This window comes from Coptis chinensis, chromosome 3, assembly GCF_015680905.1.
Source record: "Coptis chinensis isolate HL-2020 chromosome 3, ASM1568090v1, whole genome shotgun sequence".
NCBI classification, from domain to species: Eukaryota; Viridiplantae; Streptophyta; class Magnoliopsida; order Ranunculales; family Ranunculaceae; genus Coptis; species Coptis chinensis.
Window position 1 is genome coordinate 32,685,072 of NC_141458.1, and position 27,529 is coordinate 32,712,600.

General features: G+C 36.6%; 1 protein-coding gene and 1 long non-coding RNA gene across 10 annotated transcripts; one reads left to right on the forward strand and one right to left on the reverse strand.

Annotated features, from left to right (window-relative positions):
* Window positions 1-431: 431 nt before the first annotated feature.
* LOC147509238 (uncharacterized) lies at window positions 432-4,077 on the reverse strand. Of its 2 annotated transcripts, XR_015216523.1 has the most exons (4): window positions 3,928-4,077; window positions 3,111-3,254; window positions 1,192-2,985; window positions 432-724 (listed from the first exon to the last, which is right to left on the reverse strand). It is a non-coding gene; the product is annotated as an uncharacterized LOC147509238 (long non-coding RNA). The 2 variants fall into 2 exon arrangements; XR_015216522.1 differs by having other exon boundaries at window positions 432-2,985.
* A 1,880-nt stretch (window positions 4,078-5,957) lies between these two features.
* Window positions 5,958-8,942, forward strand: NAC038 (NAC domain containing protein 38). Of its 8 annotated transcripts, none has more exons than XM_086601567.1 (5): window positions 5,995-6,159; window positions 6,361-6,435; window positions 6,521-6,732; window positions 7,914-8,185; window positions 8,312-8,942. In XM_086601567.1, exons 3-5 carry the CDS (start codon window positions 6,561-6,563, stop codon window positions 8,801-8,803), a joined length of 936 nt encoding a protein of 311 aa, XP_086457693.1. In that variant the 5' UTR covers window positions 5,995-6,159; window positions 6,361-6,435; window positions 6,521-6,560; the 3' UTR covers window positions 8,804-8,942. The 8 variants fall into 8 exon arrangements, with proteins under 8 accessions (XP_086457697.1, XP_086457693.1, XP_086457694.1 ...); XM_086601568.1 differs by having other exon boundaries at window positions 6,526-6,732; XM_086601572.1 differs by having other exon boundaries at window positions 5,996-6,159; window positions 8,315-8,942.
* The last annotated feature ends 18,587 nt before the right edge of the window (window positions 8,943-27,529 follow it).

The following is a 27,529-nucleotide window of genomic DNA, read 5'->3' on the forward strand; positions in this document are numbered from 1 at the left end:
GCTTATAGATCAAATTTGTTTGATTTGCTGACACTTTCTTGTTTCTTTCTTCGAGCCACTTGTACATTGACGTTACGTAGTACTAGCGTAAGGTATAAGTGTATAACGCGTTCAAAGAACATAATATGTGATCATGTGATTGAAACGTCGAAGAATATTATACAATGAAGTATTCAGTAAGTAGTCTGCCAGACTTGTATCCATTATTGATCTAAATTTCCATTGTTTCAAGATCAGAACCACCATCACAATTGTTTCAACAACTTCATTGTGAAGCTTTCATATGTATATTGTAAACATATCACATTAGTAAACATGTGTACAACTGCAGAGCATATAACAATGTGATTAAATTTTGAGGGAAGTATTTTACATTGAAGTGTTGGACAAGTACATAACAAACATGAATGCATGATTAGTTTGGCTATCCATTGTTTAATACTCGCTCCCTTTGCATTTGATTGATTCACATACCTTTCTGATAATATGTTTCCATAAAACAACAACTAAACACATCTAGATCGTTTAGGTATTGCCGTATCATTCACGCCTTGGACTACTGAAAAGCTAACATATCTTTGAAAAGCATTTATGAAATAAACAGGAAAAATTAATATAGCCTGTTGTAGAGAAAACTGAAAGAATCCTTGTGTTGAAATAACGAGATGATTGTGAACTTTGTTGCTCCCTTACTTCTAATGGCAAAAGAAAGCCTACCAAGTTACTGGTGACAACATTTTGGAAGAGAAAGATAAATGGTTAGTAAGACGAATTAAATAACTTTTTTGTGGATGAAAAATAACTGTTTTTTCTGTCTAATTGTCGTAGCGTAGTTATCACGTTAGAGATGCATGTCCTACAGAACGGATCAATGCAAATAAAATTTGACAGAAATTTATTCTATGAAGTGCTTGACAAGTATAGTAGCATAACAACTTCGGCTGAATAATTGGTCTAGCCTTCACTTTATTCATTCAGAGGAGTCTTCTTGACAACTTTAGTACTGATTATTCCTAATGAATCCTTACAAATCTCTTTGAAAATATTTTCTAAGGCGACTCGTGGTAGATGATTAAGTATATATTGTTTATCGTGTCAACTACGCAATCTTATCATACAACATTTCCTTTGAAAACAGATAAATGTAAGAACATGTACATTTTAATTTAGATCAAATGAGTATTATATTACCTGTTTGCGATAAAATGGTCCTTATATTTCAACTACAGGATGATTCAGAAGTTTCTGACAAGTTTCCTTCACTTCATAACTTCTATTTGAAACGAATTCATCTTCAAGTTGTTCTTCATTGACTGCAGAATACAAAGATCACTGCCTATGGCTACCTAATTAAGATAACTAGGTCCAAGGGTTCAATGTGTTCTTTGTTCAAGCAAGGAAAATACTTATTTTATTTTGACATCAGACTAATTAGTTTGGGCAAATGTTCAAAATAATAGGACTGAATGAAAAGCAAAATAATGTTCTGATAACGATCATCATTATGATATATTACTAATTAAACCGTCATCTTTAAGTTTCTGTGATAAAGTTTTTAAGAAGCAGCAAACACACATGAACACATACAGGTAAAGTATAAGAACAGGTATCATATTTGAATTATTCAACAAGTAAGCTATTAGATTGAGATTGATGACTCCAGTCTTTTGTTCACTTGATGAAGCTATTGTTGTTTACAGTACAATAACATGCAAATCTTGCTAAAACAATAACACTATAAGTCCTGAAAGAGATCGACTAGACTAGATGCTCAAATAATCTCTATAATAATTCATGATATCAACGAACAATTCCTACTTGTACACGCATTATCGACGTAAGTAAAAAAGATATCTATAATCTCTCTCATGCATATAATGCATCATCGTCTTGATCATTTCAAATAATGGTTTTCTTACCTACAGATAAAATTCCAATACCCCCCCTGTAAACATCAAAACCATAAAAATAGATGACAAAGTTCAAGATACAATTCTATAACTGGAAATTTTTTAACCGACAACTAATAAACTGAGAAAGAATTGAAGAGTATCAAACTTAACCTTCCTGACAACAGAGGATAAGTTAACAAACTGAAATATTTTGCTTCTTTTCAATGGACAATAAGTTTCGATCAGTTCAAGGCACAAGCAATTATCACACTAGGGAGGAAGCATGTCATAGATAACATATTGAGGAAATTAGAACCTTAATGAAGTTTTATACTATGAAGTGCTTGACAAGTAGCCTATATAAATTGGCCGCCATAATTCGTCTGGTCCTTCACATTTTTCAAAGGAGTCCTCTTGACACCTTCATCAACTGCTTCAAAATGAACCTGGCCTAATGAGTCACTATAGAATTGTTATTACAATGACTTGGTCGAGAACAATTACGCTTGTGTCAAAAGATCAAGTCATTAACGCAACCGTATTATAGAGCTAAAAAGGTTATGACTGGTCACCCTAAAATCCTAGACAAATGTGTGTTATGTGTGGACCAAGTGGCTTTCAATGTTCTACCGGGTCTATTATTGAATTACTTTCAACATTTAGTCCCTTGATGAAAGTCTTTCACGTTTACTGGAATCGTGGGGTATTTCCAGATATATTACTGAAAAGAATCGACACAATATGCCTAATCGATTGGAATTGAGTTTGTCCCTGTTGTTACAAGCATACGATTCATGGGGAGATAAAGAACACTAATTATCTCAGAAAGAAAAAGTATATGCAACTAGGATAAGAACTTTCTAAAAAATTATGTTGACAAACAAATATAACAAAAATACTTCTTAATGCAGGATCATCTCAGCCATGAGGAGTACTGTCAAAAGTGTTGGTGTCCATATTAATACAAACATCATAAATATTAAGACAGAGTCAAAGTAACACTTCGATCTATACAACGAAAGACGATATGAGTGAAAGGAAATGTTTGAGAAAGATAAGTAACATACATAACTTTGGAGCCTGCATGAACTTCCTGGAAAACAGAAAAGCAAGTTAACAAACTGACTTGGTTTAATTTGTTTTGAAAGACAAATATTAACTGTATCAGTCTAATGCGAGTAATTATCACGTCAGGGGAACCACGCCATAGTGACGTACCATATGATGCAACTAGAAGTTGATCGCGATTTATACTATGAAGTGCTTGGCAAGCAGCTGCCTAACTAATCTCATCATCCATTTTTTTCCCCCAAGGAGTCACGTTTACACCTTCATTGCAAATGCTTTAGAATTCAATAGATCCTGATGAACCAGTATGAAATTATTATTAGGAAGACTTGGTGGAGAACGATACAGCCATACAGGCATGTACTGTAATATCCTGTCAATCACGCAACCGTATTATACATTAATTTACTGAAGGAGTCATGCATACTCGATCTGTTTCATTTCAATAATTTCATGTGTTATGTTGAATGCAAGAAAGTGATTCTTAAGTTTCTATCAGGTTGAGTCTTGAATTTTCTTTTAATCTTACGTTGCTTCATGAAAACTGTTCAGTTTTACAATAAAAGTAAATTGAACACCTCGACGAGATAAGTGAGAGAGTGAGAGACTGTAAAAGCAATATCCACTAACAGAGATTTTTCTATAGCTAATGTGTGTGTGTTGCTGTCAATCAAGCTAAGTTTAAAATTTAGCTAGTGAATAGTACTCGTGCCAAAACAATTAAGAACAACAGGAAAAACTTTGGAACATCATGCTCCAGTAAACAATAATCATATTAGCTAGCAACTTAGTAATCTTAACAACATAATCCCACTTAGCAAAACAACTGTAGGAATTGCAACTGCACCTTGCCTTCTATTATTGCAATGGCAGGTAGGCCTGATGAAGATTTTTGTGAAATCGTATTTGAGACAAGCAAACTTTTCAAGATGGATAAGTTGGACTGAAGTTAAGTAGCAGCTCTAACCTGCAAATCTCCCCATAATCATAATATAATTGAATGAGAAATTTTGAGTGGTGCTTTATCAATCTCTTCAGTATTAACCAGCTGAGAATGACCAACAGTACCTACTTCGACACATTGTCTGCGATCTTGGAATTGTCAAATGCCAACACAATTATATTGCACACATATATGCACCATTAAGAAATAAATATATGTTAATTTCTGATGAAAGTTAATTTTTCACTCTGCGTATATAGTGACATATACAAGATCAACACCACTGTATAAATAATGATTATCATTTGAGCATTCTCTCACACACTGACACACCCTAATAGGAAAATACACTTTGCATATCTTAATTATGATAACTTTCTCAATGCATATCTATGGCGTTTGTCTTAATTAAGCACTATACTATGTGCAATGAAATAATTGCATTCAAGCCTCTTAGCTTATGGCTTGAACTCTTGATACAGAAGGATGGAGTTTAGGTAAAGTATAATGGGCATACATCCCCTACGTACAATCGTGCGTATGAATAAGTTAGAGCAGACTGGATTTCCGAACTTAGTTCATATGTTCCAGTACTCTGTGAGGCTACCTTTTATCCCATCATTATATTTGTGATGGTCTTACACTCATTCTATAGTTAGTACGTGGGACCTTGGATAAAGAAAGGAGATTTCGACTGCATATGGATATGACTGCAATGGCATTTGGGATTTGTATCATTTTCCAGTCCGACCCATCCAAATTTTATGCAATATATGAAAAATGATATCCTCTTATATTCGTACAAAATTTATCTAAAGTCATTGGAACGAAACTCTGATAAGACTTGAAAGTCTACCCTATGATTTTCCTTCAAGAAAGCCAGAATTTGTGTGTTCCTAAATCTTAATAGTAATCCAAAATAAACAACAAAAATTGAAGCAAAATCCGACGCTGGTCAGGGTGGCAGGAGACTCTCTTGTATTAGTTTATTCCAGTGGTATGCGAATCAGGAAACCCGGTCCCTCTTCAAGTGAAACCCTTGCCTTCAGCGGTCAAAGTTTAATTACGTCATACTATGGCCCACATGATCGTGGTGGGTCTGACCAAGTGGCAATTAATCATTGGTTGGTGAGGTAGTCTTCGAGATAAGTATATGGGTCCCATTATCACGTGGCGTGTTTCTTCTATTGGTGTTTGGTTCGTGCGTTTGTCTTATCTGGCCAAAAATCCCAAAACAACCTTAACATTTTCACCGATATATCAAAATTCCTACAATTGTTTTTTGATAAATTGATGGTATCTGCATTTCTTTTTTCTTCTAGCGAACATTTTCTTTTTATGTAAATCCTTTTCTCCTAATGTAGAGTGTAGAAACCACTGTACTGTGACATACATGATACATCTGAATCTAGTTAGCTCACATCATTTTTCTGCCTATGTAATCGAGGAACCCACAAATTAGATCCATTTTGCTGTTCTGGGGAGCAATTAATTGAGATCCATTTTACCACGTGTTTCCTTTGTTATTGCAAAGAAACAATCCAATTTCATTCACTAGGTACATTTTAGTTAATTCAAAACTGTATGTAAGGTCAATTTTGTTATATTCGTCAGTTGTTCGTGCCTTTAATTAGTGTAAAACACTAATATCATGAATCCAGTCCATTACGTACAAGAAATTGTACAGCACACTTCTTGATAGAGTTCGTCTACCCGAGGATATCCTCGTAGATGGACTAGATTTTCGTACCTTGGATCACACATCTAATGGTCTCGGAATTCTCATCGCTATAAAGATATTCTCGTGGTAGCCCAGGCTCTTTTTGATATTCTTCTGATAATAGGAAGAGCCGCCTCTCCCTGTGTATGTAATTTTGATATATGACGTAGAATATGAGGACATCCATGCATCCAGGGGTGCAAACGTGCTCATATATTTGGCCGAGAACAATCTTATGACAGAGAGACTCTTTCTAATTAATTAATGGAAGTGGCACTGTCACTTGTAGTAGACGACCCTTAGTCGGTAAGAGCTTCATCAACACTCTCATAGCCTTAATAGTCTCAACATTATATGCTTAAATATAACCTCTTTGCCAAGGTAAGGGAGAAAGTTTAATCAACATAGCACTCAAATTACTCCAAGTACTTCAATCTTCTTTGGAAGAAACACTCCTGACATCATATTTGGATTGAAGAGTATACGCTTCATTTTTTCACGTCTCGTTTACAACGTCTCATAACAATAAGTACAAGGTTTGGTCCCCAGAATCTCTTTTCCTCCAACCATTTTAATTTTACACCATGACAAAAAGAAGTTCCTTAAGGCATCTAGTAATCCATGGTTACATAGATGATTTGCACAAATTTAACGCACATGCATTTGTTGTTTAAATTCTGAAGTTGGTTTTTCCGTTGAATGTTAATTTTGTTCTACTAATTAAGCGTTTTCTACAGGAGATAGAAGCTACACTCGGATGCTTTTTCCTTCTACGTCGAAGCACTTAATTGGTATTGGTTCACAAGATTCATGTATGTTTATGTCACCTAGCGCACCTGCTCAATAATCCCAGCAAGGAGGTCGTGTAATTGTGATATTTGTCTAAATCTTTGAAAGTTTAGGAGCTTTAGGAAGGCATAAGGGAATTGAAAGAGAGATGGATGGAGTGGTTAACGAGGTGGAGACACTGCCACCAGGTTTTAGATTTCATCCAACTGACGAAGAACTCATCACCTTCTATCTCACCAACAAGATTTCTGACGCCACTTTCACTGCAAGAGCAATTGCAGATGTCGATCTCAACAAGTGTGAACCATGGGATCTTCCAGGTATACTATACATTTTACTTTGTGGAACGACCTTGTACGTGAACATACATACCCAGCCAGTCTTTGTATGCATACCATTAATGAAATTTATCTTTGTTAGCTACTAATCTTGATCAATCCATTAGTCTAGCTAGAGTAGTACGCAGAAACGACTCTTTCTGCTAAAACTGGGTGCGCATGCTCAATCGGATCGGACCTCATTCGACGAAATGAAATAATTGTGCATATTCTCTTTCCTATAACATCAGATAACAGAACAAAAATATAGTGTATTCAAGGGATGGCCGGGCGGATGGCCACAGATCTTGACCTGCGAAAATTGTTTAAACAACAAGTTCATATCAGATTGCATGTTTTTCTATAAAAATTACTCATTTTATGGGATAAAAGTGGCCATTGTTTTCCGCCACCAGAGCTCTACGATTAACGCCTAATTTGATTTATGTGAACGACTAAAATTAGTCTTAAGTTTCTAAATTTTGTGTATATATATGCTAGAGTCTCATCTTCATTCTCATCATCATCCTCTCTTGGCCCATTAATGGTTTGTCAGTTACGTGTTATCGATCAGAATTATCCACCACGGATGTTATATAGAGAACTGAGACCACGTATACAAATAATAAAGTCGTGTTATCAGTTCTACCATCTCAAATTATAAGTATGCATAGCATACACATTATATCTATCCTAACTTTGTTACAACTATTAATCAGAAGTTATCTCAACTTTTCACACTTCCCCCAGAATTTGGCGAGTATAACCTTGTAGGTACTCTTAAACAGTACAACAAGTTACTAGATATGTGAGTTTGACTAGGTTTAATCTCCACTAATTAGACATTTAGACTAGAGAGCGCGGCACAGATATAACTCCCTTTTCTTATTCAGTCAGATATATAATCTCAGGTGATTTGTGGAGTTTGGTGTTGATTTGTGAAACTTGTTTCATTTTCATGAATGCGTAAACTTGCTTAACAAAATTCTTATTTCTCAAGCTTTGATAATTGTTTTTTGACTGAGAACATCAGATCACAAGGACTTACGTGCTAAGTATATCTGCCATGGAAAATGTTCATGCATTATTATGTACTAAGGATATCTTGAGCTTACCTGCCTTACCACGAGTACCTGTACTGGATATAATACTTCAACCTCGTTACATTATAATTCTTCTTGCAGCAAAGGCGAAAATGGGAGAGAAAGAATGGTACTTCTTTAGTCTACGCGATAGGAAATACCCAACTGGTGTAAGAACAAACCGCGCTACAAACGCAGGTTACTGGAAGACAACTGGTAAAGACAAGGAGATCTTCAATTCAGTGACGTCGGAGCTAGTTGGCATGAAGAAGACATTGGTTTTCTATAAAGGGAGAGCTCCTAGGGGAGAGAAGACAAATTGGGTCATGCATGAATACCGGACGCATTCAAAAACCACATTCAGAACTACTAAGGTATTGAAAACTGCATTGCTAATTAGTCTAATAAATTTTCAAAAATTATGAAATCTGTGATAAAAATTATTGCACGTTTACCAATGTGTTTTGAAATCAACTACTAATACGTACTATCGCCTGTAGCAGGACGAATGGGTTGTTTGCCGTGTATTCCAGAAAAGTGCAGGAGGTAAGAAATACCCGACCAACCAATCTAGAGCTCATCCATACAACATCGAAATGGGACAAAATGTCGTTGCTCAAAATATGCAAAATGATGCATATCATTACCCAATAGGTAGGAATAATTATGTCAGCAATGCCGATCTTGCCGAGCTTTCAAGGGTCCTCAGAGGTCCACAAAGTGGGAACGTAACAATGCAGCCCCAGATAAACTACCCTGGAAACTTCACAATATCAGGACTAAATTTGAACCTTGGGGGATCCTCGGCACAACCGATTTATCGTCCAATGCAGCAGCCTACTTTGAACCAACATATGTCAGCCACAGATGCAATGCTCGCGAATCATGTTCTCACAACAGATAGTAGTACCGACATGAATGCTGCAGGGAACAACAGGTTCCAACACATGGATCCATGCGCGGACATTGAGAGCTACTGGCCTACCTACTAAAAAAAGAGGGGCTTTTGATTACAGAATGAGTAAACTTTAGCTTAATTGTTATAATGGTTTGATGCAATAGCAAACCTGTTAACCTTCTTGTATGTTTCATTTGGACGTAGTAATAGTATGTTTAGATCCATCATAATTATTTTTTGGGTATAGCCATGAAAATTTCACCTTTGGTAGGAATTGTTCACTAGGCCTGAGTTTTAAACCACCCAGTAACGAAACAGAAGATGGCGATGAGTTTAGTCCCTACACGGCCCCTACAATAAGTCGATCTAGCATGCTGCTCATTCGGTTCAAACTCCTTAACTGAGTGTGGGTGCAAAGTGCAAACCGCGTCAAGACGAACCCTGGGTGTTAGAACTTAGAACTTAGAAGTTAGAACTCCCTTTATAAATTTTAACTTAACCCAGGGTCCTCCAGGGAGATCGAGCGACTCGAAGTTGAGAGTTGAGACTTCCTTGATAGTGTGGTGCACTTTGACGAACTCAGCTCGATTGCTGCTCAAACCCGTGTTTGATTATGTCGATATACACCAATATGCTAACACTAAAAAGCCTTGGTGTACCAACTATACTGGCATTGTAAGTATCGTGCTAGTTCTTCAAATTTTAGTAGATATCCAGACAATTCGAATTATTATTACTAGTATTGTGAATTCACAGTATTTCCATTATATGGACTAGTTAAATATCTACTCCTGAATTATTATTACTAGTAAATGGGCACTCGCGTTGCCCCTACAACTTCTAGAAAATTAAAGAAAGTTTTTTTTTTGCTGGGTAAGTGTAAATTGAATTAAGGAAAGAAACGAAATAAAAGAACTGTACAGGATTAGTAGAAGTAGTGGTAGAACCTAAAATAGCAACCATATGGAACCTCCCATTCATAAAGCCATGGGGGGTCTTCCATTTGATACAAAAGCCTCATTCTCAGCTTAGAAAGATCCAAATTTTGCAGCCTGGTATGTGGCTAGGTTGGCCTCTCTCCAGTTGTGCGATACTTTCAAGCTTTGCACCTTCGTAGTGCATATTTTCCACCTGCATAGGAGTTGCCAAGGGATGCCCCCTGAGTTAAAAGCTGTGATAGCTGCTGCCAAATCTGATTCCACCCAGAGATTGTTCCATCCTTTTGAAAGGGCAAGCTCCACACTCTCCAATATAGCCATGCACTCGGCTGTATGTATAGTTGTCTGTAATAATTCCAATACCCTTGTTTAAGAGTAAAACAAAATCACCATGAACATTTCTAAAGGATCCACCCAACCCAGCTGGGCCTGGGTTCCCTCTAGAAGCCCCATCTGTGTTGACCTTAATTTGATCACCAATGGGAGGAAGCCATATGCATTGTACGTCTGATTGTACGCAAGCGTTTTACGAGGTTGAACCCATTGTCTGAGAATGACAATGTCTTGTATGGAGCCATAGGGATTACCTTTCGATAATCTAGCAAAGACCCTGACTTCATATTTGATTTTCCGGATGCACAATGCATAGTTCATTTGCTTACCATCGAAGTGCATTGAGTTTCCGTGTTTCCATAAAACCACCATGCCCCCAACAGTAGCTGTTGTCGCTAAACTCTTCACATAAGGGCTGAAATGTTCAATCTTTTGCATTGCTTCACTGAAGCTTGTACATCGTCGTGTAAGATTAAAGCTATCCGAAACCTAGTCCCGGCCCAAACCCTCATTGCAAAGGGGCAATACCATAGAATATGCTCCTGTAGTTCTTCTACATATTCTCCACAAGTCAAGCATTTGGATGCGAGTCGAACCCCTTTCTATTGGATTGCAGCATCTATAGCAGCACAACCTCTCATCAACTTCCAAGCAATTGCTGCCGTCTTAGGGTGGATGTATTTATTCCATATCTGGGAGTGCGTGCTGATAAGCAAGCCATTGAAGATACAAGAATATTCTAGAAGTAGTTAGTTATACAGCTGTCAATTCTGTTAGTTGTCAGAAGTCTGTTGTAATTCTTTTACTCTATTGGAAACTTGTCTATATAAAGTCATGATGTAATTCATTTGTTATTAATGAAATCACAAGTTCTTTATGGTATCGGAGCAGAAAAACACCTAGCGGTGATATCAAAACTCAATTTCATTCTTCATCATTTCAAAAGCTTCAAAGCTTGAAGAGTCTTCATTAATGGTGATTTCAGTTCAAAGGTTATTCTTCTTATCTTAAATTTGGTTCAATCAGCAAGAAGTAAGTGTGCTTTTTCAAATCTTTGTTATTCAATCTTTTGTTTAATCGGTTTAGCTTTAAATCGATTATAGTATTTGAAGTCAAGCTTTTGATTTCTATTTTTGAGTACATCACTCAAAACACATGATGATGTATGATTCATCATTTCACAACATCTCAAATCTCATCACAATCAAATTAACCAAGGACAACTATGTTCTTTGGAAGTCTTTATGGTTACCTATTCTTAGAACATACGAGTTGATTGATATTGTTGATGGCACTTCGATTCGTCCACTCAAACATCTTGCTGAAGGCTACTTGTGTCAATCCTCTATATACTTCATGGAACAAGAAAGATCAAAGTCTGTTGATTTGGCTCAATGCTACTATTTTTGAGAGTCTTCTTTCTTATGTTGTTGGTTCTGCAACATCAAATCAGCTATGGACTACTTTAGAGAAAAGATTCTCTTCAGTTTCAAGGTCTCACATTCATCAACTTAAGATAAGACTACAATCCATTACTAAAGGTAATTCAACAATGTCAGAGTATCTTCAAAGATTCAAAGAAGCAGTAGATAATTTGAATGCTGTTGGAAGTGTTATAAATGAAGAAAATGTATTGATCTATATCTTGAAAGGTTTACTTGTTGATTATAAGTCTTTTTGCACATCCATCCGAGTTCAATCTGAAGCAGTTTCTATTGATGAGTTACACGACATTCTTTTAACTGAAGAGTTAAACTTGGAAGAAAGCAGAATTATTATTCAAAACTAAGAGAATGTAACTCAAGCATTTCAAGCATCAAGGACTACTAATGGTTCCAATAATTATTCTCAGAATAATTGAGGTGGAAATACTTATAGAGGAAGAGGAAGAGGCAGGTTCAATGGAAGAGGCAGTACTGGTTCTTATAACAACTACAATAACAACAATGCTTATTCACAATCTCTCAATCAGACAAATAGATGTCTTCAATATGGTCCAAATGGTCAAGGAGTACCTTCACAATACAACTATGGGAATAGACCTGTCTGTCAGATATGTGATAAAGTTGGTCACTATGCTATTGATTGTTACGATCAGATGAATTATGCTTATCAGGGCAAAATACCACCTAAGAAGCTACATGCTATGGTAGCTAATAGGAATGGTGCATCAAGTCCAAAGAACACAAATTGGTATGTTGACAGTGGAGCTTCTAATCACATGACATAATATGAGAATCTCAGCTATCCAAATGCCTATTCTGGCACAGACCAAGTCACAGTGGGAGATGGCCAAGCATTAAACATTGCTCACACTGGTAATGTTATTCTTAAAACACCTAATGCATCTACTTTTATGCTTAAGGATGTGTTACATGTTCATAAATTATCACATAACCTATGATCAGTTCAAAAATTTACTTAAGATAACAATTGTTCACTGACTTTCACTCCCTCTCATTTTTTTGTGAAGGACAACTTAACATAGAAGATCCTTTTCCAGGGGCATCATCATAATGGCCTATATCCTATTTCACTTCCTACAGCTCATGCATTATCTTATGCACCATCAAATTCAGCCTATATTGGTGAAAGAACTGAACCACTGGTTTGGCACCAAAGGCTAGGACATCTTGCATCTTCTGTCATGCATAAAGTCATTCAAAACTTTGGTTTACCTTTGAATAAAGATTCTCAGAATCATTTATGTAATAACTGCCAATTTGGCAAGAGTACTCAGCTATCTTTTTCTTTGTCTACTAGCAAGGCTAGTTATCCTTTGTATTTGTTTCATGTTGACTTGTGGGGACCAGCTCCAATGAATTCAATTTATGGTTTTCGATTTTATGCAAGTATTGTTGATGACTATTATAGTTATTGTTGGATTTTTCAATTAAAAGCAAAGTCTGACTTCAATGCTGTTTTTCAAAATTTCAAAGCTCAAATAGAAAACCTTTTAGATTTGAAAATCAAAATTTCTAGGTCTAATGCAGGAGGAGAGTTTACAAGTAATTTACTTGAAGACTTTCTTTCAAAATGTGGTATTAAACATCAATTCTGTTGCCCCTACACACCACAACAAAATGGTATTGTAGAATGCAAACATAGACACATTAATGATCTTAGTAGAACTTTATTCTCACAAAGTTCTATTCCTTTTACCTACTGGATTGAAGTATATTTGACTTCAGTTTTCCTAATAAACAGACTTCCTATAAAACAGTATCAGTACACTTCACCATATGAAAGAATATTAAAAAAAATTCCAAAGTATAACTTTCTCAAAAGTTATGGCTGTGCATGCTACCCTTGGTTAAGACCTTATAATTCAAACAAATTCCAAGCTAGAAGCAAGGAATGTGTCTTCATTGGTTATAGTTTAAACCATCAGGGTTATAGATGTCTTGATTCTCTTATTGGTAGAATCTATATTTCAAGAAATGTTGTGTTTAATGAGTCTCATTTTCCTTTCAAGTCAACATTACAAGCATCCAGTTTACCCCAATCCTCTGTTTCTACTTCTCATTCACTTCCTATTGTGTTTCCCCCTTCATTTCTGCATATTACAATTCCTTTGCCTACATAAGCAACATCAGTTTCTAATTTCCAAAATCCTGTTGTCTCCCCTTTACCAAATACTTCAAGTCATCATTCAACTCCATCTACACATTCAATCTCCAATCCTAGTTCATCTCATTCCAATCATAACTCATCAAATACTACATCTCAAAATTCTTCAGAATCCTCTTCTTCACAATCATTGCCAAATACTAATGTGTCTCAGCCATTGTAAAACTATCAACTTCCTACCATTTCCTCAACTAACAAACATACAATGAACACAAGAGCAAAATCAGGAATAAACAAGAAGAAAGCTTTTTTTATCTACAAACCACCCTCTGTTACAATGTTACACAACAATACTGGATACAATGCCAACAGTTCCTACATGATATAGTCAAGTAGTAAAGGATGAAAATTGGAGGCAAGCCATGGTTGAAGAGTTCAATGCTTTACAATCAACTAATACTTGGATTCTAGTCCCTAATACTGGTCAGCATGTCATTAAAAACAAGTGGGTTTTTCGACTGAAGCAAAGCCAAATGGACTGATTGATAAATTCAAGGCCAGACTTGTAGCAAGAGGGTTTAGTCATCAAGAAGGTATAGACTACACTCAAACTTGTAGTCTAGTTGATAAATCAGCAACAATAAGACTAATTCTTGCCTTAGTAGTAGAGAATGATTGGTGTATAAGACAACTTGATGTTAGTAATGCTTTCCTTCATGGTTTGTTAAGAGAAGAAGTCTACATGGATCAGCCATCAGGGTTCATTGATAAAGACAAGCTAGGATATGTCTGTAAACTTTTGAAGTCTCTATATGGCCTTAAACAAGCACCTCGAGCCTGGTATTCTGCTTTATTTAAAGTTCTTCTAGCTATGAATTTACACATTGTTGATGCTGATATTTCTTTGTTTGTTCAGAAATACAATGGTCACATCACATATCTTTTAGTATATGTTGATGATATTTTGATCTTCTTCATCTTATATATTTGATATTATTAAACCTTTGGGGACTCAGTTTGCAATGAAGGATCTTGGTAACTTGAGTTATTTTCTAGGACTGGAAGTCTCAAGAACTTCAACTCAGATGTTTGTGTGTCAAACAAAGTACATCTTAGATCTTCTGAAGAGGTACAAAATGGATGGTGCAAAGGCAATTTCTACACCATACTCTGAATATCGGTCTATGGTTGGTGCTCTTCAGTACCTCACATAGAGTAGGCCTGATATCTCTTATGCAGTAAATCAAGTATGTCAATATCTTCATTGTCCAAGAACAAGTCATTTTACAACAGCAAAAAGAATTCTTAGATATTTAAAGGGTACTTTAGATCATGGATTTGTAATTAAGAAAGGTTCTACAAGGATACAAGACTATTCTGATACTGATTGGGCAGGATCACCATCTGATAGACTGTCAACAAGTGGTTTTGTAGTTTTCTATGGACACACACCTATTTCCTGGTTTGCAAAGAAACAACCTACTGTAGCTTGATCCTATACTGAATCTCAGTATAGGTTATTGGTTCACATTGCAGCTGAATTGTCATGGCTAAAGAAACTTTTTGTTGCTCTTTCAAGTTCCTATACTTGACTTACCTATTTTATGGTGTGATAATATCAGCTCTATTTCTCTTGTCTCGAATCTAGTGTTCCATGCTAGAACTAAGCATATAGAGGTTAATTACCATTTTGTGAGGGAATTGGTTACTAATAACTCTATCAAGATTAACTATGTGTGTACTGAAGATCAACTTGCAGATATACTTACTAAAGGTCTATCCAGACAAAGACATAATCTTTTGAAGTTCAAGCTCTCAGTTGTCTCCAAGCCTACTTCAGCTTGAGGGGGTATGATAAGCAAGTCATTGAAGATACAAGAACATTCTAGAAGTAGTTAGTTATACACGGCTGTCAATTCTGTTAGTTGTCAGAAGTATGTTGTAATTCTATTAGTTGTCAGAAGTTTGTTGTAATTCTGTTACTCTGTTAGAAACTTGTCTATATAAAGACATGATGTAATTCATTTGCTATTAATGAAATCACAAGTTCTTTACGTGGCAATCGACACTTGGCATTTTCTTTATTATGATATCTTGGAAGGCAGACTTGGTGCTAAAAATTCCTTTCGTATCTGGTGTCCACATGAGCATGTCTTTCTCCACATCAATCTGGGCATTCTCAAGTCTGAGTTCAGCTAATTGCATCAAGTTGAGGGACGTGCAGGGTTCCCTCACATTATTTGGTGATCTGGTCAAGATGTATCATTTTAGAAAGTGATGTCCCAAAGTGATTTTATACGAATATAGATCACTTTTTAGGTGATGTAATAGTTGTTAGTTTAACATCACTTTTGTAAGTAATACAAGAATGGAACGTAGACATCACTTAAGAAGTGATGTTAAACCAGTTAAACAACACCTAAAAAGTGATCTCAAATATATTTTAAGTCACTATAAAAGTGATGTCATACTAACAAAAAATTAAAAAAAAAAAATTATTGCATTTGCCAATAGATAAACCCTTATAAAGTCATTGGTCTGCAAAACATAGACAAAATATACCATTAATATGTCATAATTACTAATTTGTACGCTTGAAACACCAAAATACAATATATATAGTACGTCGACAACATTGACACTTAATCCATACACAATATTAGGTTTAAATACAAGCTAGTTTGGAAACGAACAACGACAGGGTATAATAAAACTAAAGATTAACTAATCAGGACCCCATTTGTGCAATCATAAAGCTGCATGCTAGTCTCATAGTTATGCCTTTTATTGATCCCTGCTTGTTCATTATAAGCACATCCGATCCCAAACTACTCCTTCAGAAGTCTCCAAGACATAAATAATAATTAATAACACCTGTATGCCAACACTAAGACAAAAATTTCATGTAAGCAGGAATCTTGATATATACAAGCCTCACCAAACACAATAATTAGATAATACAAAATCAATCAACCTGTCATTACTACAAAATTCAGTTGAATTTCCAACGAGGACAATGCTAATAGCAATTGGAGTAAATATGCAATTAGAAGCAAATTAGGTGGAACTACAAGCAATTACTGTAAGGATCATATCATTTTGTTCCTTCAAAAACTTTCTTGAACTCACTTGCACCATATGCAAAGTCTCACGACATCTCACTCTCAAATTTTTCACGAGCATGGTGTTCTAATCCTGTTGGATTAAAATATACTTGTTTGCAGAAACATAAGTGTTCATTGCAGCAGGTGTGCCTATCCTTTGTAACCCGGGTGAGGAGTTACAAGGCTTCTACTCATCCCATGCATCATGCCCATTCCACTTTCCCCACATAGTATTTGAACATCACTATGATCAGATGCAAGCAAAGCCCCTGGACAGAAGAATCCAGGGTTTAGCTCTTTGATCTGCAATACAACCACACTGCCCATTGAATCCAGTTCGAGTAATACACAACTATACAATGACTGCATGCCGGAAAGGGGAAAAGGTAGTAGAACTGTACCGCGGGTGAATCTGTGTGAAATTGAAAAGACATGCTAGTCTTGTAGCTCGAAACATTGGAAATAAACATATAGGACCCGAGAAAGCATGTCAAACTAAAAAGGTAATCTTACAAATGAGAAGAGAACACATCCTCCATCTTATCTTAGCTTTATAATCTAGTTCGAGCAAATTGCAAAAAAGATAGCGTACGGACATGACATTCTACTTATTGGAACAATCACACCTATATCCTTCAATATCAATAGTAGACAAACCATATGAATGGAAAGAAAGGTAAACTTGCAACAGGCATAATCCTAGTTTTTCAATTCCATTACCTTCCAGTTTACTCTGTAAAGGGCAAGCAGTGTCATCAAAACCTTGGGGAAGTAGTTTGTGGAGTTGAATCCTAAAAACAACAAATCACAACTTGTTTAATTCAGATTGAAATACACAAACCCATGTTAAAATAAAAAAAAACTTGAATTTTACCTGCACATGTCCTTGTTCTAAACTTTGTACTTCCATTTTCAAGACATACATATAGGGTTTGTGTCACGCCCCAATTTTTCAGACAATTGAATATTTAGATAAAAAAGCTCAGTTCGAATATTCAACCATCTAATAAGCCAGGACATGAGTGGGTTTGATTCACACGAGTCTAATCTAGAACTAAAATATAAAACAACTAATGAACATCACATTTAAAAAAAAAATGGCATAGCCTACTTTGTATTTTCAACATTTCATAAATATAAAACCTGTTATAACATGAAAATCAAATAAGAATACATCCAAACCTTATATAAAATTTCATACCTCAGTCGTAACCCAACTCTAAGATTTATCAAAACAGAGTAACAAGGACAAGCTAATTAAATGGTAATAATCAATCACAAACAATACTTGCGCAAATATATAACCATATCCAAAGTCTAAAATAAATATATATAATCAAGTACCAACATTCACCAAATATAAAATCGATTAAATAACGAACCACTCCACATTCCACTAATTTTCAATAAAAATATTTCTACAACCCAACAATCATCTCACACTAATACTGGGAATCTACTATATATCCATACAAGTTCATACGATTATTCACATTAATCGAATCCAAACCAACATATAAATACACATAGGTGAATACCAAACTTCACACAATTCAACTCTCACAAACCAAATCCACATAATTTCATATTCAATAATAAATTTTAAAACTTTAAATTTAGAAATCCAACATCAAATTTTACCGTGAAACTACAAATCCCCAATAAATTTTAACAATAATCCATCGTACAGTGCTACAAAACTAGTACAGGGATATAGTGTTACAGTGCTACATACTACATACTTATGCAAATCTTCATATTTACGTATCAAAATTATATATTTTTGGTCATAATAATTAAAATAGAGTTTAGAAAGTTCACTATGAGCATCGAATCATGTCGAATTCAAAAACCCCAATTTCAAGAGTTTGAACAAACAATCACTACAAATAAATTTAGTAGTACAAAGATGAATCCACTCACTTAGTTATTGAAAACAACTCCTCAAAGAAATTCCCGAGCCGCCGCCGCCATTTGGACGTCGTGATTATCCGAGTTTCGCTGCCATCCCCTCTCTCTCTCTCTCCTCCTGATCTCTCTCCCTCTTATTTCACTTTTTCTCTCTTTTCTTTTTCTCTCTATTTCTCTCCTCACTCCTGCCAGTCAACTCTTCTGTTCTCCCTCTCTTCTTCTCTCTGTATGCCATCTCTCTTTATTTCATTTCTATTCTTCACCACCACCCCCCTCCTTATCCACTCTTCTGTTTTCTTCTTTTGTTCTTTTCTATATTTTTTTTGGGTTATTTTGACTTGCCCCCTCCCCCTCCTCACAGTCATAATCAACTATTATTGATCGTCATCTGGTCAAGGCAGTTGAAATATCTTAAATATCCTTTTCATTGAAAAATTACCAAAATGATAGTGAGTTAGTGTGTTGTGTGTGTGTGTGTGTGTGGGTGGGGGGGGGGTGGGGAATAACCCAAAGTAACCCTTTTAAACTAGAAAATGTAAATGACATATGTCAAAATCTAATTACTCACATCACTAATTATTGGTAATTAAGCCCTAAATTTTGAGTTCATTAATGGAGATTATTCAATTGTAATGGCGATTTGGGGGCATGTCTAATAACATATATAACAGTGATGTACATGACATGTGTCAAAATATAATTACTCACATCCAACGACTCACATCACTCATTGGTAATTAAGTCCTAAATCTTGAGTTCATTAATGGAGATTATTCAATTGTAATGGCGATTGGGGGGGGCATGTCTAATTTCTAACTTACGATTTATTTTTTAATTGTTTTTTCTTGCTACCTACACCCCCGGCCTATTGTCGACATGTCGTGTCTAATGTATTGAATGTTTGTTAGATTAGATAGGACAAGATGTCGACACGTGTCATATCTTTCTTTCTCAAACATGATAATGGGTCTTGAGTTCATTAATATAATTACTCACATCCAACGACTCACATCACTCATTGGTAATTAAGCCCTAAACCTTGAGTTCATTAATGGAAATTATTCAATTGTAATGGCGATTTGGGGGGGGGGGGGCATGTCTAATTTCTAACTTACGATTTATTTTTTAATTGTTTTTTCTTGCTACCTACACCCCCGGCCTATTGTCGACACGTCGTGTCTAATGTATTGAATGTTTGTGACCGTTAGATTAGATATGACGAGATGTCGACACGTGTCATATCTTTCTTTCTCAAACATGATAATGGTCTTGAATTCCAAAACCAATATGTCGTTTTGACTTACCCCCACATTTGAAAACGGAATTAGACTTGTCCCCCAGGACTAACTCACCGTCATTTTGGTAATTTTTCAATGAAAAGGGTATTTAAGACATTTCAATTTCCTTGGCCACGAGATGACAGTCAATGACAGTTTACTATGACGGTGAGTTAGTCTAGGAGGGGGAGGGGGAGGGGGAGTCTAATTTTGTTTTCAAATGGGAGGGGGAGTCAAAATAACCCTTTTTTTTAAAAAACCCAAAAAGCCCAGCCCAAAAATCAGATCCAAAATTTACATAAAACCCCTCAAAAACAGTTTTTCTACCAACAAAAGTCCCTAAAACAGTTTTTGGGATGAAACCCGAGACCTTTTAATTATTAATTTGAGCTCAGTATATGAACTCCACCTTATATAAACTTCAAATGAACTCCACCACCAAAAGTGGATTTATAAGATGAATTGAGGGATGAGTTTTCGTGAAGATAGTCTTCTCATAATGGAGAATCTCCCTACAAAAAATCAGCCCAAACGAAAATGTTTAACCTTGTCAAAAGTTGTTTTGAAATTTGAAAAATATGGACCGTTGGATAATTTTAGGGTGAACTAGTATTACCCCCCCCACTAGATGAGCCAATTAGGATTCCCCCCCCCCCCCACTAGATGGGAAATTAGGGTCTCCCCCCTAAATACACACAAATTTTTTTTGGTCAACCCACTTTTTTTTTTTTTGTGTGTATTTAGGGGAGACCCCCTCCCAAGTGGGAATCCTAATTGGCTCATCTAGTGGGGGGTAATACTAGTTAACCCATAATTTTATAATATTGTAATCAAGTTTTGATACGTCTAGACATTTTCAAATGTGCTAATTTTTTTCTAAGGATGATCTATATTGTGGGGAGAACATCTTCACAAAAAATAGCTTCTAATTCATTGTTTTTCATGGTGGAGTTTTTTTGAAGTTCGTATAAGTGGAGTTCATATAATGGGCAGGTTATTAATTATATAATAGAATATAATAGATACTAATAATGACACTTCTGGAAGTCACACACTATTAGTGATTTTTTTTTTTCAATAATACACACTATAAGTGATTTAGAAAACTTGGCAAAATCACTTTTAAAGTGATGTTGAATATATAGATATTACATCACTTTATAAGTGGCATGGTGAGTGACAACACCTTTAAAGTGATGTTGAATACATAGATTTCACATCACTTTATAAATGACACAACGAGTGATGTAAAAAGTGTTACTACATCACTATGTACAACTCTACTATGGCAGTTTATGAAATAAGTGATGTTAAAAAAAATTGTGATAATTATTACATCACATGCTGAAAAAAGTGATGTCATAGTTTTCTTATGACATCACTTCACTGAAAGTGATGTAAAATGTAAAACCCTCAAACTTGATATAACCTAGCTGGCCACTCTAGGATATATTAAGCTGGAAAGCACTCGCTTACTTGAGTGTCTCTACAATTGCTAGAACAATCAAGCAAACGGTGTACATATAATGGAATCAAAACAATAACCTAAGACAAGCACAATAACATAATAGATTTAAAACAAAGTATACATTTATAAACAACAGAAGACACTATTGTCTTCCATATAATACATGACTACAACTCTAGCAAAACATTTACCAACCCAAACCACATTTACACAAAAAGAACTACATACAACCCCTAATTTACAGCTTCAATACTTTGGGACTCACATCACTCCGTCATCCATCTATAGCAAATTCCCCTGAAAAAGGAATAAAACAACAAACATAAGCCACAAGCTCGTGTAAGTGATAACTTACTGCCAATACTTACCTTAAGCAGACAAAAGTCTCAATAGTAATAACCAAAGCCCAAAACATAGAGATAACAACTTGGTGTCCACTGTAATGGGGACAGTTTCAAAGGAGACTTGGAGTGTGATAACTTAAGTTGGGTTTATGATCCAGTGCTCCTAATTTATTACCTAGAATAGGAATCTAACCATCTCGTCCAAATTCTTATCCTAAAACCCCATTCTTTTCTTTCTACTTTAGGTAAAATCCTCCACTGAATACAGTGTGAGTTCTTTGGTGAAAGCTATCCTAATCTCCACTATTGGTAAAATCCTACACTGTTAACAGTGTGAGTTCTTTAGTGGAAACAAGCATCTTCCTTGTTCTGTTGGGGTGCTGCGTTGTACTTTTTTTTGGTTGTTGTTCTAGCGAGATGGCTTCAATCCCATTTGGGTTCAGTAGTGATAGACACCAAACATGTTTTCCAGTAGGGAATGGTGTGGAATCTTCGAGACAAGGGGAAAGTAGAAACAAAGTTGAAGATAACACAACCAAGGAATCTTATGCGAACATAGCGAAGGGTAGAATGAAGCAAACGGTGGATGTTTCAACTTTTCCAATGCCATCCAAGAAAGATGATAAACCAGCAATTAAGATTCCACTGAGTTCATTTGAAAGAGGAGTAGAAGCATGTAAGTTTGCTCTCATTGCTCGAATGGATTCAAAGATCTTGAACTTAGACACTATCAGATCGGTAGTCAGCACTGATTGGGGTTTAACAGGAAGTTTAAAGCTTTCACCTTTGGGAAAAGGATATGTTGTGTTTCGACTAGATAATGAGGTGGACTTTAACAAAATCTTCTTTGGGGGGCCTTGGTATCTACAAGGACAGCTTGTAAGATTTATAAGGTGGACGCCTAGCTTTAACAGAGAATCTCATCGACAAACCACTAGCATTGTTTGGATCAAATTCCCAGGACTGCCTTTTGAGTATTGGGAGGTTGATATATTAATGAGTATGGGTAGAGGCTTTGGCAGTCCTATTCGGGTAGACATGAATTCTCTAGAGCGGAAAAATGGATATTATGCGAGTGTACTTGTTGATGTTGATTTGTCGAAATCGATACTAGATCAGATATCTGTTGAAGTGCCAGAACGAGGTATTGAGTTCTAGCAAAAAGTCCAACTAAGTACTTTGCCCAAGTTCTGTAACCACTGCAAGATAATTGGGCATTTAGTGTCAGAGTGCAGGCAAGCAACTAAAAATGGGGAGCAAGTATCAACACCTCAGCAGGTTCATATTCATATAGCACAGCCGCAAGCTTTAAACAAAGGAAAAAAACCGATGGCACAAGAAGCACTGCCACAAGGAAATAATATTAGACTATCTAAGAGTCAAAGAAGAAGGCTTAAGCGAAGGCAGCAGGCCACTGAATGGAGACCAGTACCTTTTATAGCGACCAATGAAGCAGAACCTTATCCTGAAGCAGGCAGGGAAATGCATACAAATCCTGAAGAAGTGAGACAACCTGTGATAAATCCATCTATATCTCCTTGCAATATGGTAGCATGAGGGGAGGTAGCACAACATGGGAATTCTGACATTGTTGTATGGCAGGAGAAAGATCCTACAGCAGAAAGTGCTGCAGAGTTGGAGCAATCTCTAGTCCCCTTTGCTCTTGAACTAAGCAATGCTGCAGTGGAACATGAAATGGCGTTATCGTTTAACATGGAGGCTAGTAGGTTTCACCTTTTAACAGACATTGATGAAGAGGATGAGAATTCTAAGGTGGACGAGATGCTAAGAGGAGACTGAGTTTTTTCATGATCAAATCATAGAGAACGAAGGTGCTAAAGTTGAACCTGCTACACCAATGGTGCCAACTGGTCTTGTTACACGATCTGGCAAAGTGTGTTGTAATGCAAGTCAACAGTCCAGTAACAAATCTCAAGCTGCAACATATAAAAATCAAGGTAGTGGCAAAAAGGGAAGGGGCAGAACAAGAGGCTCCAAGAAGAAAAATCATAGATGATTACATCAATGTGTTTTTGGAATGTCAGAGGCACCAATGACATTGAGAAAGCTAGGGAGATAAATAAAGTAAGATTGAATAAGAAGCTTAGTGTTTTTTGTTTACTCAAAACCAAAGTGTGGCAAGACAAGTATGAGTACATAAGAAACATTTGTTGTCCTCTCTGGGAACATACGAATAACTATGGAAAAGATCCAGCAGGTAGAATTTGGGTTTGTTGGAATTCTTATATGATAAACATTGTGAAGCTACATGACTCAAATCAGTTTATTCAATGTGAAGTTACTTTCAAGCCTACCAATGAAGTCTTCATGCTCACGATGGTCTATGCTAGAAATTCTAAAGCTCCCAGAACTAAACTATGGAGGGATATAATGTTTATTCAAAGTTCAATCATGCTTCCTTGGGTTGCAGTTGGTGATTTCAACAACATAACTAAAGCTGAGGAAGGAATGGGGGTAGTCCAATACACCCTAGAGAAGCTGAGGAATTTGTGTAATGTTTACAAAGAGCAGGTCTGTCTGACTTGAGCTTTAATGGAGGTTTTTTTTCCTCTTGGAATAACAAGGTGGAGGGAAAAGGCAGAATAATGACTAAGATTGACCGATGCTTAGTCAATAGTTTATGGACTGATGTATATCCATCTTTTAAGGCAGAATTTCTACTCCATGGAGTATCAGATCACTCACCAGTCCTGCTTTTCTGGTATGATTATGAATGCAAAACCTTACCTTTTATGTTTAAGGACTATTGGGTTGAACAATAGGATTTCCAAAACATGTTGCGAGAAGTATGGGATGTGCAATTGTTTTTGAACCCAATGTACGTCCTTATGCAAAAACTGAAACTTCTGAAGGCGAGAATCAAACCATGGGCTAGATTTCAGTTCTTAAACATTTATGGTCGATTGGAGCAAGCTAGGGAAGTCCTGTATGATGTGCAAAGGCAGCTACAAGCTAAACCTTAGGATTTGTTGTTGGGACAAAGAGAAAAGGAAGCTCTCGGAAAGTATAGTGACTTGGCTCGGATAGAAGCTGTGGAAATCAAGAGTAAACAAGAAGATGTTTGGGCGAGAGAAGGAGACAAATGCACTGCTTTTTTCTTTAAATCGCTAGAGGAAAGGAAAGCTAAGAGTGGCATATAGTGCATTCAGAATACAGATGGTGTTACTGTAACGGGTCAAGTTGAGGTAATAAAATCTATAGTGGGGTATTACACTAAGATTCTGGGTTCTGAAGCAGTGGAGATTAGCGGAGAGGAGTTTTTCGACAGCCTTCATGTCAAAGCCATCATTTCACCTTCTATGAAAATTATTCTTGAAGCTGATATCTCGCAAAAGGAAATAAAGGAAGCGCTTTTTGGGATGAAAGATAATGCAACACCTAGGCTAGATGGTTATACTCCTTTCTTTTTCAAGAGTTGTTGGAATATAGTTGGGGATGATTTTACAGAGGCTATTAGTAATGCTTTCAAATATTATAGATGTCCTCGAGGGATTAATGCTACTTTCATATGTCTCATACCTAAAGTTAGCAATCCTTCAAAGGTTGATGATTTCAGACCGATAGCGCTGTGTAACACCATCTATAAATATATTTCAAAGGTTGTGGCTAATATGATCAGGTTAGTCATTAATGACATTGTCCAAGCAAACCAATCATTGTTTATTCCTGGTAGATCCATTCAGGACAACATTTTGTTTTCTCATGAACTCCTCAGAGGTTATGATAGGAAGTATGCACTCCTAGATGCTCAATCAAGTTGGATATAAGGAAAGATTATGACATGGTGAGTTGGGAGGCTATCCTAGCTATGATCAAGGTCTTTAACTTTCCTCCGTCTATGTATAAATGGATAGAGATGTGCATTGCAACCCCCTCTTACTCTATTATGATCAATGGTGCTCCTGAAGGGTTCTTTGAAGGGAAGAGAGGTATTTGACAAGGAGATCCTTTATCCCCCGATCTGTTTGTTCTGGTGATGGAAATTCTCGGTTCTATTATTATGCAGAACATTAACAGCAAAGCCATCTCGTTTCATTCAAAATGTAGCAGAGTGAGACTGTCTCATCTGGCCTTTGCGGATGATGTTCTTTTGTTATGCAAGGGTGATTGTGCTTCTGTGAATGCTATCAAAGAGTGCTTAAAAACATTTGGAGATGCTACGGGGTTACATATCAACAAGCACAAAACATCTTTGTTAGCCGGAGGATTAAATCACCACGAGGCTGTAGCTTTGGCTACTCTCCTAGGGGTGGAGCTGGTTAAACCTCCTCTGAGATACTTAGGCCTTCTTCTCATCTCGGCCAGATTGGGGATAAGGGAATGTCAACCCCTTGTCGAGAAGATCACTAAGAAAATTTCAAATTGGAAATCAAAGTTGCTCTCGCATGCAGGTAGATGACAACTGATCAACTTAGTTCTTATTTCTTTCCACATATATTGGTCAAGAACCTTTATTCTCCCAATTACTGTTCTGGAGCAAGTGGAAAAGATGTGCACAATTCTTATGGACGGGTACAACCATGAAGAAAGGGCACCACCAGGCATGTTGGAGTACAGTATGTCTCACTAAAGATGAGGGTGGCTTGGGAGTTATGAATATACAAAGATGGAACTCAGGAACTTATTGTGGTCTAATATTCAAGCTGGTGACAAGAGAGGACACTATATAGGTGGATTGGACTTGGAAGCAACACATTAAGGAGAAGTTCTTCTGGACCATGAGTATCCCAAAAGATTGCTCATGGACTTGGTGGAATATTTTGAATACCAGAGAGATTGCAAAGAAATTCATCAAATATGAGATTGCAAATGGGGAAAACACTCTACTATGGCATGACTTGCGGTGTTCTCGTTCACCCCTAATCCAAGATGAAAAGGCGGTGGCTGCTTGGGATTTTCCTATGAACGCTAAAGTGAGTGATATCATGACTGCTGGAAGCTAGAATGCAGAAGTACACACTTTGCAATCTCAAAATTTGAAAGGTAGCATATTAGCAGTGGACATAAACAAGCATCTGGATTCGGACTTCATAGTGTGGACACCACATCATAGTGGGCTGTTCTCTTCCAGCAGCGCCTATGCAGCTTTGTCTCCTGTTCGAGATAAGAAAAGATGGAGTCGATTGGTTTGGGGCAGTTGGGTGATGCCAAGGCATTCATTCACTACATGGCAGCTCTTCTCCAACATCATCCCCACACAAGACAGGTTAGTTCACAAGAAAATTCTTAATCAGTCTTCCTGCTGTCTTTGTTCTCACAGTAGAGAATTCTCCGCACACCTGTTTTTTGAGTGCCCTTACTCGAGGGACTTCTTCTCAAGAGTAAAGAGGTTGTTGGGAATTTCTACCGATACTAGTAATGCAAATCGAGAATGGGCTTTCTTACTGAGATTGAGTAGAGACACAGAAGTAGGGAGATGTACAAAATATTCATTTGTGCATCGGTGAATAGTATCTGGAAAGAAAGGAATTCAAGAAGGTTCCAACAAACCTCCAAACTTTCAGAGACACTATTTAACAAGCTGGAACGAGATTTGAGGAATTATATACAAGTCTTGCGACTTGATGTCAAAGATACTATCAAGGTTCGAAATCTCTTCCTCAGGTTAAACATCACCACCCAGTTCAAGCAACAGGTGAATATTAATTGTGCATGGAATCATCCAATGGGTACCAGGATTAAAGCTAATGCAGATGGGGCTCTAAACAAGAATGGTGCAAGTCACGGAGGCGTGATGAGGGACAAGGAAGGTAGAGTTGTTGCAGCTTTTAGTGGGACTGGAGGTCATCAATCAGTTATTTTTCAAGAACTCAAGGTTATTAAGGTCTTTCTGGAGAGATGCATACTAGAAGGT